The sequence below is a fragment of the Camponotus floridanus genome, unplaced genomic scaffold (assembly GCF_003227725.1).
Source record: "Camponotus floridanus strain SB8 unplaced genomic scaffold, Cflo_v7.5 scaffold17, whole genome shotgun sequence".
NCBI lineage: Eukaryota > Metazoa > Arthropoda > Insecta > Hymenoptera > Formicidae > Camponotus > Camponotus floridanus.
Window position 1 is genome coordinate 2,255,760 of NW_020229292.1, and position 15,232 is coordinate 2,270,991.

Sequence of the window (15,232 nt, forward strand, 5' to 3'; positions counted from 1 at the left end):
ATTTCGAGCAAAAAAATAGCTGTTTATAGTATAATGGTAAATAAAAAATTAAACTTTTAGCGATATTAAAAGTATAAAGATATTGTGTTCTTTTTATCTCTTTATGTAAATGGTCATTAATATGAAATCTAAAACTTTATAAAAGTTATATAAATAATTCAAATATGAAAAATATATAAGATTTATACATGTCATAATTAAAAACTTTAATAATTAGACGTTTGAGGCAGTGCGTCAAACACTTACACTGACTACACTAAAGTTTACACTAACTACACTAAAGTTTACTTCCTTATAACAATATCGTTCAAGAAACTTAACCATAACTGCTAAACTAAGTAAATGTTGATTTCAAGTATCGATAAACAGCTTTCAGTAAACAATCAACATGGAGAGACGACAAACAATATTTGTAGAAAACTGCATTCTTATTCATTCATTCTTAATAACAATAAATTTTACTTAATTCTAAAACAATATATTTTTACTATTGTGTAACAAATAATTTTATTTGGAAGCACTCACCTAGTAAAGACAAGGCACAGTAACGTAGCACTAAGGATCATCAGCTGTTGACTTAACGCTGATTGGGACTTCTGCATCGCCCTATGTAGATCGTTCTGAAATGTCAACGATTACATCGATTACAAATCAAAAAATAATATTAAAAAAACCATGCTTTTTCGCTCTCAAGAGGAATAAAGAACATTTAAAATTCAAAGAAAACATATTAATAGAAAAAATAAAATTAAAAATTCGCAAAAGCTGACTCAAAAAATTATTGAGACATTAAAAAATATTAATACTTTGATATAAACCGAATTATGTTACATTAATTTGAAAAATAAATCTTTTAAACATTTCTTTTTGAAAGTAAAAAATTATCCTTTTTAATATTGTTCTTTAAATTTAACATAAATTACAGTACAATATAAGTATGTGAGCTACTTACGAACATATTTTCCAGAGAGTGTTTCGCCAACCAGCAGTTTAGGAACACCGGAATAAACAAATTTCTCATTGGTGGATATAATAACTGCGAACATAACATATCAATATTTTTAATAAGTATCTTTATCATTTTTCTCTATTGTAAATTGTGATTAACATATTTAATATCTTTTTAATATCATGCATCCTATAAACTTGTAGCGAAAGCAATTATCTCTGTTTAATCGTGTTCCAATTTCTCAAAATGTTATCATTATAAATAACGTCAGTATTATAAATTACATTAAAATAGCATTTTAAATTAATTATTTTAATTTTAATTACTTTAATTTTAATTATTTTAATTTTAATTTAATATCTTTATAAATTAATTATTTATAAATAAATAACACTGATATTTGCATATTATGTTTATGAAATGTTTAATTTTCTTGGATCTCTTGGGGTAATATATATATATATATTATAAGTCAATATATATATATATATATATATATATATATATATAGACTTATTAATTGAACATACGTTCGCTTGTCGTAATTTGCAAGCTGCACGGTCTATTCATTTGTAAATATTTACGATGTAAATACGCGGCTATCTAATTTAAGCTTGAATTTGCTCATTGTGCTTGCTTTCTAACATCAAAGGCTTACGATAACGTATACATTTTCCTATAAAATTTTTGTGAATGTTTAATTATGTATATTATTTTTATAAAAACTCGCTATTTATTTAAATGTAATTTAATATAATTTACTTTATAATTTAAAAATAATTCACATATATAATGCATAATAATTCACATATATAATGCATAATATAGGACCAGATATCCAATCCAGATTCTTAAAAAATTCAGTTTTTCATATTTTCTATTTTAGAAGATTTAAAAGTTTAAAAAACATCAAAAATAGAATTCGAGAAATTACAAAATAAATTCTTGCTTATGCATAATTGATATTTTCTAAAAATAATTTCTTTAATTTTTGATAAATCTATATGTTGAATTAGAAAAAAAATATTGTAAAAATCATTTCTAATCATTAATATTGCATGATCTTTATTCTTTTTATAGATATTATTATATAATTCTAAGATTACTTTTTTTAGTTTTATATAAATATATTTTCCACATTTTTATCATATCGAAGACAAACAAAAATTAAGTATCGACTTATATAATCAGTTTACATATAAATGGTGCCGCGTAATCCAAAATTAATGAGATTAAGCTAATTTAATTCTAAAGCGCAATAACGAATGCACGTAACGTCATTACGTACTGTCCACTGTGAGATAAAGGTTATTCCCTATGGGACATGCAAAAATCGATACATCATAACCCTACACAATTTGTCGCGAATAAAGTTTGTGCATGTTTTTATATGCAAATATTTTATTTTATATATATATATATATATATATATATATATATATATATATACACTGTTTTCAAACCTTTTTTTTATATCCTTTATATCCTTTATTCCTTAATTACCGATCATATTAACTGGTTAATTAGATGTACAATAGACGCCAATAATGCCTTAACATATGAAATTGGTCAGATTCGGGATTAATAATAACTAGTTATTATTAAGTCTCTTATTATTAAGTCTCTTATTATTAGTCTCGAATGTGACTAATTTCATATGTTAAGGCATTATTGGTGTCTACTGTACTGATAATAATTATAAAATTATTTTTTATTAATAAACAGATAATACATGCTAAAATGAATATATTAGAAATTGAAAATTACAAAGAAATTTTTAATAATATACAGAATGTTATTTTATATACTTTTTTAAATTATAATAAATTATATGTAAAATTTTCTACAAATCAGCGACTTGACAATTTTTTATATATATGTATATTTGATATAAAGATAATAAAAGCTTGCTAAATTTTGATATTATTAGCAAATATTGTGTATTTTATGTAGAATAAAAATAAATTCTAAAAATAAAATTAAAAGCACAAGTGTAATGTTTTTAAGGACTTACCGTGATTGTGAATGGGATTGTGTTGACCAATTCCAGGATGAAGTGGAAGGATAGAAGCTGCTGCCAGACATTTCCCTGTGAACATTACGAGGACAGCTCAACATACCCAGCGACAATTTTATCAAAGTAGAAACTGCGAATAACGTTCCAAAAGTAAACGTGCGCTTCGCCGTTCTGCATTTTCTAATCTCATAAAAATGTTATGAAAGCAAACCAACCTTAATAACTTCAACAGATTCTCATAATTTATTTTTGAATTGCTGTTTATTTTTTTATATTATCATGAACCATTTTGCGTGATTAACAACAAGTTTAAAAAAAACGCACATATACACACACATGTATATACATCTACGTCTAGCACACTAGTGATTAACAATTCATCCATAATATTTCAAAAACTGGATTGTGCTTTATATACACATTAATTATTATTAATAATTATTATTAATAATTAAATACAGAATTTAATTAATTATTATTATTTCTTTGGAAAACTTATATAAATATATTTGATATCTCTATTTAATCGTTCAAACGGCGGAAAATTGCTTATAATACAGCATGACCAAATATAAAAACGTAAATAGACGCAACATTAAAAGAATTAATTGGAAATCATATATTACAGATTGCTTCATAAAAAATATCATTTATCGCATCAGCGTCAGTGCTAATTAACTTAAGGAGAATACGAGCGTAATCAAATCAGGAACTTCATCTCATCTCGTCGAACTCGCCGGGACTGTTGACTTAATATTATACTTTCTCCTGTGCACTTTGTCGAGAACGTGATGTGCATATTACATTTTTGCATAAACCGCGACCTTTTATCGTATTACATGTCATACTTTGACGTTAACGACTGACTTTTTATCCGGATAAAAGTTTCGCATTCATAGAAAGTAAGTTCTTAATTAGAACAGAAAGTATCATCTCAGTACATCTTTTATTTATATTTATAATGAAATCATCTTATAAGGAAAAAACGAATCTCGTTGTATCGCTAACCAAACATGTTATTTATCAAAAGATTGTTGTTTTAGAATTTTTTATATAATTTATTATAATAGGAATATATTGTAACTGTATTTTATTTTATTTTCTTCATTATTTCATTATTTCATTCTTCATTTTTATATAAAAGAATTAGAAAAGAAAAGTAGAAAAGCTTTAAATTTTAGTTTTATCTTATTCTCCACCATAAAGGTTAAATTTAATAAAAATTAAATAAAAGTAACAAATTTATAAAATTAATATTTTAAATAATTTTAAATAATTTTACTTTAATAAAATTTTTTAAAATTTAGTAGTTAAATAATTTAATAGTTAAATAGATCTTTAAAAAATGATAATAGATTTGAAAAAAATAGAATTTAAGATTTATGTATTGAAAAAATAAAGAAAAATGTCATACAAGTAAATTTTGTTAAAGAAAATTGATCTTTATACATAAATTAATAAAATTAATAATGGAAAGAAAATACGAGATACATATGCAACGATAGATATATCAGAAAAGTAAATTGGAATTTTAGTATAAGTACGTTTAAAGAATAAATTGGACGTAATACATTGAATTTGTCACGTTAATATCTTGTTAAATTAGATTTTTGATACAAATTTTACAAAATTTTGATTAAGAAATATTTATCGCGATAAATTTTCTCATTAAAATTACGATCACAATATTCTTTTATATATTGTCTTGTGTAAAACAATCTAAATTTATACTAATATATATGTATACATGTATAATATAAGAAATGCATCCAGTGCATACTGTTAAACAATATTCATTTATGCAAACGTTCTAAATAATAGCGCGTCTTGAAATACTTTCTAATTACCATCTTGTTTTATCACGGAATATTCAACAGCAATCAGCATTGCGTATACCATACTGCAACTTCACGATAGAGACTGAACATGTTAAGTTTATTCCTATCAGCCTTTTAAATAGCAAAACGTATCACATAATAAATGGATTAGTTTCGCGACATACATATGCTACTCCACTTTTTCTCTTTATCTAAAAAAAATTATCTTAAAAAAATTGCTTTCATGTTATGTATATTTTCCGTGCAAATTAAATTATTAATCCTTTCACTTATCATCAGATTTTTTTATAGGGAAAGCGTAATTGCACATATGTTGTAGTTCTAATTAAATTATTTATTTCACTCTGACGCAATTTCGATTATTCTTATAAATTATCAAACTTAAGAATATTAATATTTGAGATATAAATCTTATATTTTATTGCATAAATCTGATTAAAGATATAATTTGCGAATTATTGTTACAATTACAATATGTTGTTATAAAAATAATTAATTAATAAAAACCGAATTTTCTCTTATATTATCTTTTATGAAAAGTTATTAAATCTTTATATTCTACGCATATTAAAATATATTACACGCATTGTAAATAACTTTTTTCGATAATCTACTTTTAAGTATAACGTTTCAAATTTTTACGGATTTCTCGATAGGATTATAGGATGCAGTGTAAAATTCTCTGTAGGATCAATATAAAATTCTTTGACTTTCGTTTTTCATAAACAAAATTAAATTACGTTTGAGTTGCTGGAAGCGGAACGATTAATTTATAAAAGCCGCAAGGGATGCAGTCCATCTGATGCAATCCAATGACGCTGTGCAAAGTATTCTAAACGATCATCGATCTTATCCCCTCTTCTTCGACCTCTTTTTTTCGATAAAAATTTATAACTAAAAATTTCCGCGCGAAGTACATGACGTCTTTATTGGATTATCTTAGTCTCGCGCTTTTTTCGCTATAAATCCTTCATTTTGGCTTTACAGCGAGTTGAAATTCTTTTGAAAAGATATGTTTGATTAGTATATGTGTACAGATGCATGAGCTTCCCAAGTGATTTCAACGGCACCGTGTAAACGATTACGACAGGATCATAGAATTTGCTGATGTATTCTGACAAGGTATTCCTTTGAGTCCATGAATAGGTAAATTATCATTCATATGTGGTTCTCATATATATCTGCTTTCCTCGACATATTTGTTTTAAATTTTTTAACGGGTATTTAAATTTTATCCAATAAATTTTTAAGTAATAAATTCGGATAATCTAATTACACGTCGTTATCGTCATTTAATTAATAATAGAAAAACTACATACTTTGTATATTCCTGTTAATAATCATGATAATATATACATGAAGTACTTATTTTGAGACAGATATGAGGGATTAATGAATGTAATTTTCCTCTATAAAAGTTACAAATAAAAAATTTAAGTAAATAATTAAGAAGAGAATTTAAGTAAATAATTAAGAAGAGAATTTTTCGTAATAAAAAACCGCGTAAACTTTGTTCACTCCATTTACACATTAAATATGTATAAGTGTATGTTACACTGAAAGTTCACGAAAGCAATTTTTTTATATCTAAGAAAATTGCTTTATTGTAATCTGCTTTGTGTAATTTGTTTTCTATATTGACTTCAAGATGCATCAATTTGCGAGCGCAATCACCATCCCTATGCTGCAAACAAAGCCTTTGAGACAGAAGCGCGAGCAGGGAATTTCAGGAAAAGCATAAATCTTGTGCTATCCGCACCTACTGACGCTTTTCTTTTGACACGTTGATCTTTAATATTACACGGACTACTAGATTTTTACACACGACGCAACATGGAATAATTCTGTACTTTTTAATATCACTAAAAATACAGAAAGATGATATGTAAAAAGATTTAAAAAATGTAAAATTGAAATGAAGTTCTAAATTGCTTTAATTAAGGAATATTCGCTTAATTAAAATCTGCTTAATACATTTCCGATTATATTTATATTAATATTAACATAAAATTTATATTTGTATATTTAAAGTTAGAAAACCTCTATACTTTTTCTTCTCGAAAAAAATTTTAATCCACGATAATTTCGACTCTAATTTTATTGTTACTCAAATATAATTTATTTATAATATTATTTCATTATTATTAATTTTCTATTAATGATTAATGATTAAAATAATACGTGCATTTATCTATTTTATATTAATATTATTTAAGATATTATTTAAATTTGATCTTTTGGTATTATTTAGATATTATCTTTTGGTTCTATTAGTCATTGCAAATAAATATCTTGAATTTTCCGCGTTGTTCTTTTCTATCTATTTTCCTCTTATCATCTTCTTATGAAAGAAAATCATTAGTCCCGGAAAGAAACATTGGCAATGCAATGACTGCGCTGGAATGAGAATTTGTGCTAGAATTAGGAACGTAAAAATGCATCGAGATGCTTTTCTCAATAAAAAGTCTCCGCGGGAAGATCGCACCTTTTTTTATATTCATCGTATCAAACGCAAATGTAGCTTATAGCTCTGCAGAGACTCTGCATTCAGATGATAACTGAATTAAGCCTTTCGAGAATTCTGTGACAATTAATATTCGTTTTTGAAATTTATAAACTAACGAATATCTAACGATGGATGCAATTTAAGATAATTTCATCGCCAACGAAAAGAGAGCGGATTTAATGTCTGTTTGTTTTCATTTTTAGCTTAAAAACTAGAGTTTCTATAACTAGCACATGAGATAAAAGTGTTTCTCATAATGCAATTTTCAATAAGCTTTTTAATAAAAACGATGCAATCAAAAATGTCACAAAAAATTAACTTCTTAAATTAGCATGATTAAAAATATCTGTTCAATTTTAATAAAATTATTTAGTTGCCATTTAAAAAAAAGATTTTATTAATATTATATAATTTTTAAGATATGATCAATGATGAACGAATCTCTTTTCTTCTATTTCTTCCACGTGCGAGGAATTTAAGAATTTACATCGTCGCGCATTAAACTTGGAGATTGGTTGTGAAATGGACTTTTAAAATCTGCTTTTAGCGAAATGAATTCACAGGAGAGTGAATTCACGCAATACTTAACTTTAATTGTCTAATTTGCCGTGGAACCTAAGATAATCCAGGGCAGTCATGCAGTTAACGACGTCTTTTTAGAATCCATTTGCGACGCTTTCGTTTTCTTCCGGAATCCGGTAAAAGAAGACTCTAAAACTTTGCAAATCGAGAATGACGGAAGGGAATGGCGGAAGGAAACGAGCGTGAAGAACGGAAAAGGGGAACCTCGATCTGCATATCTCGAGCGTTCTGCGATCCGGAGTTGTGAACCGGATTATAACCCGATTCCCTTGCGGCAAAGGACAATGGGCCCGCGATTACGCGTGACATGACTCGATGCATTCGCATCACTGATGTTGCGTCCGCATATATGACCCTGCTAATTCCCGGATCTCCCGAAGGAGTTTCGACATCGAGTCCCTCCACAACTCGCGGCTAAATTCATAAACAAGGGAGTCTGATGCGATTTTGCGTGAAGCGCTCTGTTGCCGTCAACCTAAGCTACTTTCCCCAACCGCAACATCAGCAACTGCATCCATATGCATATAAGACACCAAGAAACGTCAGAATTTATATAATATAGAATACTAATATTTATACAATCTTAATTTACTTTCTCGCGCAGAGAGAGAGAGACATCGATAGTGTGATTGTCTGATATTTTGCGAGTGTTTTTTTTTATTATTATTAATAATATTTTAAAATTTTAAATTATAAATAATATATTGATGATATCCCTATTTATGTATATTATATTTTATATTAAATAATAATTAATCAAATTTGTAAAAATATCAATAACTGATAAGTAATATTTACGAATACCATGCGGAGATTTCAACAATCGTTGCGTCGAAGACTTTGATGATTGGAACATTTCGAAATCTACAAAAACGTAAATTAAACCTAGTGCTTTAAATTTATTAGGCATTTATTATACAATTCTTAGTTTGCTTAGTTTGCTTAGAAACATGTATTATCTTTCACATTTTCTTTTTATTGATTTTAGATTCATGCATATTTAAGTTTCATGGCAACCAAAGTATATTATAAAGTTTAGTAACGGCATATTTTCTATTAATATGCTTGTATGCTATTGATTAGCGACTTATCATCGCATTTTGATTAATATATAGCGTGACGAAGTTGCCACAGATCGTTATAGATTATATCACGAATTTTACACGCACGCGCGTATGGAAATTATCGTTGGATAAAACATTTTTCTATATTTTAAAAGTTATTAGTTTACGGTTATATAAAAAATTATTTCAAAATTTTATTTAGAATCTTATAATAATATATGTATAAGAATATATACATATATAAAATTTATATCTCACATATAATCTCAATATATGTATTAGAATAATGAAAATTTTATATTGATAATAACGCGTCTTTTTAAAATTTCTATCAAATTCACATAGAGTGATTAAACACTTATATAATATGCATTCTAAATATATTAACATTTTACTTCAACATGATTTGATTTTATAATTTTTCTACACGAATTTTTTTCTAGATTACTTTTCCAATCGAAATAAAGCAGAAAAACATTATTTGAATTTCGAATAAACATAAAAGCATTTTTCAAACCTTATTAAATCAGTTTTTATTTTGTTTTTTGTCTTTACATCGCAGCTTTTTTGTCAAGAAATTTTCAAGTTTAAAAGAAAGAAAATTCGAAAAGCAATTCGAAAAGTTTAGGCAAGAACGTTTCTCGATTAATTTTTTTAAACTTTTGACGATTCTCTGATTAATTTTTTAAACTTTTAAACTCAAATATGGGACTTTGTATGACACATAAATTGAGATAAATTAATACAGTTTTCTTTTCGAACAAGTAGATCACGAAAGTAAATAATACTCGTGAGATATTGCACGTTGGATTCACAATACGACGTATTCAATCGATTTAAAATATCGATTTATAAAACTTATAGAAATTAGTTTTGAACAAAGTAAGTCATACATTCGATATTCAATACTTTTATGAAGATAAAAAATGTATTTCTTGTATATTTTTTAAAATTATTTTAAAGAATGCAGAACGACGAAGTATAGCGAATTTAATTAAGCGCATATCGTATTTATTCATGCAAAATCATGCATATATGTGTAACTGATATGAAAAAAAAAAAAATATATATATATATATATATATATATCATATAAAAATGACGAAATACTTATTGATTAAAAAAAATATATATTTTACTCATTTTATTAAATTAAAACTGCGTTAAAACTATTTAAGATTAATTTAGATATAGATAGATAAAGAGCTTTATGGTTTTATAAAAGGCGTCGTCATTTAATTTAATAGAAAACAATTACTTTAATTTAATGAAACACAAATTTAACAAAACATCAATTTCAAACTTTTGATATATGAAACTTTATCTCTCTCTCTCTCCATACAATTTAATATATTTATCTATATTTATTATTTATTTAATTATTTATTTAATATTATTATTTAATATATTATTTATTTAATATATTGATCTATTTAATAATTTATTTAATATATTTATCTATATTTTAACATAACATCTAATTAAATGGATAAAAAAATTGAGAGAGGAAATAGTATAACCATAAAACTCCTCGCGAAGCAAGGCAATAAAATAACGAGCGTGTCCAGATAACAATTATAACAGTAAAATGTCGAATAAGAAAAATGAAAATTACTTTTGAAATAAAAGTGATAAATAACGTACCTTGTAACCGAGGTAAGCGAGTAACAAGGCCTCAGTTAACGACACCATCGCCAAGATCACTTGAACTACCCACAGCTCCAAGGGTCTTCTGACCCAGACAATCGCATCCCAGTTGATGGTCGGGTGATCCTGAAACTCCTCCTCCGTCAAGTTTTGCGACACGAGAAACTCGCTCTTGTTGCCTGGCATACAATCGTAACTGGAAGGAGAAAAAGAGAAGAATTATAAGTGACGGATGAGATATGCCGATAGAGAGGGACACAGATTGTCGCGCGATATTTGCGTGAACGAGCCGAACGAGTTCGATAGGTTTTCGATATCAAGTGTGTCGCTTGGATTGCATCGGGGATTCAAATATCACCGTTGTGTGAGAAGAATAGGAAGGACGCCGATACCGAATGCGGTGAAAAAAGGTATATATACAAGCGAATCAGAACATACGTCTTCTATTGAAATTTTTGCATCAATGTGAGACTTGTATATGCGAGGGAGTTTCACTAAGATCGCCGTTCCCGTCAGTGACAGTTTCCCTCGGAGTGTTCGGAATCAATAGCCCCTTAACGGAAATTTGATCGGAAGCTTAATCATGAAGTTACTCTCAAGTATTAAGAGATTTTGGTAAATTTACATTAAAGGATATCAACCAAGGTCGATGGGAGTTCTTTTACAAAATTTTAAACAACAAACAATTTAGAATTGATAGACATCTGATGATAAAAATTACAACCTTGCAATAAATTATTTCTTATATCAAATTTTTGAAAGAAATTTCTCTCTCTTAACAAGATTTTCTTAATATTTTTTTTATATTCTCTTAAAAAGAAAATCTTATGATTTATATAATCTATAATTTATATAATCATATAATTTTTTTAATCAATTTATTAATATTACATAAGTAATATATTAGAATTCGTAGAAAATAAACTTGCAGAATAAATGACACTTACTTTTTATAAATTCTAAAAATTACTTGTAAATTATAAAAATTATATAATATTAATATTTTTTCTTAAGAAAATGTAAAAGCATGTCAGAAAAATATTCTAGGAGAGAATACCGCTTTTATAAACATAAACAACAATCACGTCGCTATGTCATATTCGTTATACAGTCTTATCTGCATCTTATCCTCAGCCATGTTAGAAGCACAGTATGATATGCATATCGTACATGAATGTAATGTTGCTCTCATGTTGGAACGAGTTTTTCTTTGCGGAGATAAAATTTTTCCGAATAACCGTCGACGATAAAACGAAAAGAAACTAAATGAAGCAATTTCTGTATTTTCAACATCAGTGGTCGTTCCTGTTAAAATAAAAAATATATCCCAAGTTGTCTATATTTTGTTATTTTAGAATTGTTTATTCTTTTCATCAATATAAATATATTCTTTCAATAAAAATGAAAAATTAATTGCTATTAAATTATTGCATAAAAACAACACTTTTTTAGATATATATTGAGAAAAAATTCTATAGTTGAAATAAAATACAGTAAAGCTAGGATATTCTATATATTCATACAAAACTGTAAACTTTCTTTCGCATAAGACAAGTAAAGCGAAAAAAATGCAAAACTTTATTAAATATTATAAATATTAAAAATATCTCTTAAATTTTAAAGATAATAAAACAACGATCTTTAAGCATTTCAGAAAGTCAAATGCGATATCTGCTTTTCCACTTGAAGGATTGTTACTGCAATTGAAAGTGATGTGAAACTCACTGACTCTCTCGTGGACATTTGAAAGAATTCACTTGGGTATTGAATGTTACTTACCATGCTGCGAATGTTGGGTCGGTGTCGGTAACAACCCTGAATATGTACAGGAAGCATGTTAGTAATTTGAAGAAGAGATTAGCAAGTCGTATCCTCAAGCCTGAAACATAAATTTTATTTTCCTATCGTTATTTTTGACGTTTTTATTTAATTTATATTTTTGTATTTGCCATAACTTTCTATTTATTTTTTTTTCTAAAAAAAATCTCTACACAAAGATTCTTGCTTTTATTTTCTATGTTACATGTATCAAGAAGCAATAAAATAAAGAAAACAATAAAAATAAAGTAAACTCTAATTCACATTAAATTTAAGTGGGCTTTTAAAACATACGAAGCACTTTATTTTATATTACCTTATCAATCAATAAGTTTTTTATTTATATATCTTATCGATATGTTGGGAATTTTCTTTTTCCCCTTACACATAAATATTTTTAAAATATTATTAAAATATACATCGAGATTCTCAAAATTTTCTTTATTCTCAAAGTTAAATTACATTTAATTCTCGATTTTCAATATAAAAAATGCCTAATTAAAAACTATTTATACTTTGTAAATGTATTTATTTACAAATTCAAAATTTTATTTAAAAACTCAAAGTTTCAAATTTATTTTAGTTTAATGTAAATAAAGAGTAAAATATATTGTATAAAGTTATACAATTTTTATTTTTATTTGAAAATAATATAAATTTCATTGTAAATTTAATATTAAATATAGTTTGAAGTAATAAAATGTAAAATAATATAAAAAAATATGTATATAAAATTTATCAATTTACTATTAAAAGCCTAAAAGTTACGTAATACGCTAAAGATTCACACACACTGAGAGTCAGATTGAAGGCCAGCTTAGACTAGATATCGATCCAGATAGTTTTAACGAGATGCTTTAACCAGTTGTCCGCAACAAACTCCACAAAGAGCAACAAAGCATTGACCTGTTGGGTTCACGACGCGACGTCCTAATGCACAGGTCAGGTACAAAGGTCAGGCAAGAGGAATTCGTGGTGGCACAATATCTATTATCGACTACCACCATCAATCCTGAAAGAGCACGATTGTGCTCTTTCAGGATATATACGAAGATGATGGCTGCGATATCCTTGCAATTGCCTTTCGCAACGGCTTGGCCATTTCGAAAGGAAGCAATCGTAATCGCTTTGCGATACGCCGAAAGAACGTCGACGACAATCCGGCTATTTCCGGCGGCGACAAATTTAACAAAAAGATAGCATTAGAAAGGAAGGTATGATTTAAGCTTGGGATATATTTCTAGGGATGTAATATTTATTTCTAAAATATTCTCTTCCCATCTCGATATATCTTTCTCTTTCTCTCTATTATATTAATTATATTTTGCTTTTAAAATTCAGCACTAACCGTATTCTAAAATTTAATAATAAATGAATAATATTTTAAAAAGTATACATAATATATCATATAATGTTTGATATAAGTTATTTTCAATTAGAAAGAGAAGTGAAAAATTTATAAAAGCAGTAAATAATATATAATCGAAACATAACATATTTTAATCAATATATCTCGCATGTTACGATATAATGCGGAAAATAATGCTGCTATTAAGCAGCATGAGATAGAATCGTAGATATGAGTCTTTTATACCGATAAAATATGTGATTAAATACATTAATACGTAATATATTTCATAGAACACAAAGAATTTTTTGTTATATTAATTTTTAAACTAAAATATTGCGAACGATTTATTAATTTTTTTAGCGCAATTAATATTTTCTATTTCAATCTTTACGCATTAAAATAAAGATTCTAGGAATTACATATAAATAAATATTTATTATAGCTTTCTTATAAAAATTTCTCGCTATATTTAGAATCTATAAAATTATAAATTTATTATAAACACACATGAATGATGAATGTTTACTTACTCGAACGTTGATTCTTGATGAAATACAGCTGCAGCCGTTCCTTGAATGTGTTTTCGTTCACATAATATTCGACGCGAACTCTGAAAACAGACATATGACGACATTATTGCCAACAGATTTCGCAAACTTTGTAGATGTTAATTATAATGTCATCCAATTTTACGCAATTATTATATTAAATAATTTCAGTAAACTCCATATATCCGTTGCATATACAACTATCCACGCATTATGGATAGTTTTTATTTATTGACAAACTTTATAATAATATTCTATAGCAATCTTACGTATGCATATCTGCATCGACATTTGCGTTTATAAATATAAATATAATGTGTAATCAGAAGGGAATACGCATATCTATGTCTATGGAGACTCGTCGACCGGAACTATTTAGAGATCAAAGGAACGACAAGGAGAATGTCGCTGTATTATTAAGCTGGCATAATTAATTGAACAGTGCAATAGTGCGACATGCACGTATGCTATTTAAATTATCATTATTACTATCTGTTATCTAACTATATTATATCCCATGAGTCATTCCCTTCCATTATTATAAAATAACATTTGTATAAGACTCGTTACAGAAACTGTGACACATGTTGATTATAGTGTAAATTATGTGACAGCTCTATGTCGTTTGAAAAAATTTATTAATGTCGCTTATTATATCTGTCGAATATTATAAAAAAGAGAAATTTATTTCACGTATTTTATATGCCGCCGCATAAAGTTTTAAATTGGATGCAACGATTAATAATTTGCATAATAACATAATTTTCCCTCCTGAATTATATAATATATAAATTAATTGAGAGTGTATATCATTTATATAATTATATATATATTTGTTTCATAATTCAAATATGTCAGTTCATCTCACTTGTATTCTTTTCAATTGCTAATTATCAATTTGCTAATACTCCC

The 15,232-nt window shown here is 26.6% G+C and overlaps 1 protein-coding gene across 11 annotated transcripts in view; it reads right to left on the minus strand.

Moving 5' to 3' along the window:
* LOC105257841 (potassium channel subfamily T member 2) overlaps positions 1 to 15,232 on the minus strand; it is a 142,789-nt gene that overhangs the window by 31,515 nt on the left and 96,042 nt on the right. For 9 of the 11 annotated variants that reach the window (XM_020029542.2, XM_020029541.2, XM_020029538.2 and 6 more), the window contains exons 2-7: positions 14,303 to 14,382; positions 12,383 to 12,482; positions 10,601 to 10,799; positions 2,964 to 3,038; positions 953 to 1,036; positions 526 to 620 (exon numbers count right to left, since the gene is read on the minus strand). In XM_020029542.2, coding sequence (XP_019885101.1) covers positions 526 to 620; positions 953 to 1,036; positions 2,964 to 3,038; positions 10,601 to 10,799; positions 12,383 to 12,482; positions 14,303 to 14,382 — 633 coding nt within the window. The remainder of the gene's footprint in view (positions 1 to 525; positions 621 to 952; positions 1,037 to 2,963; positions 3,039 to 10,600; positions 10,800 to 12,382; positions 12,483 to 14,302; positions 14,383 to 15,232) is intronic. The other 2 variants (XM_020029539.2, XM_025407294.1) reach the window with 2 other exon arrangements.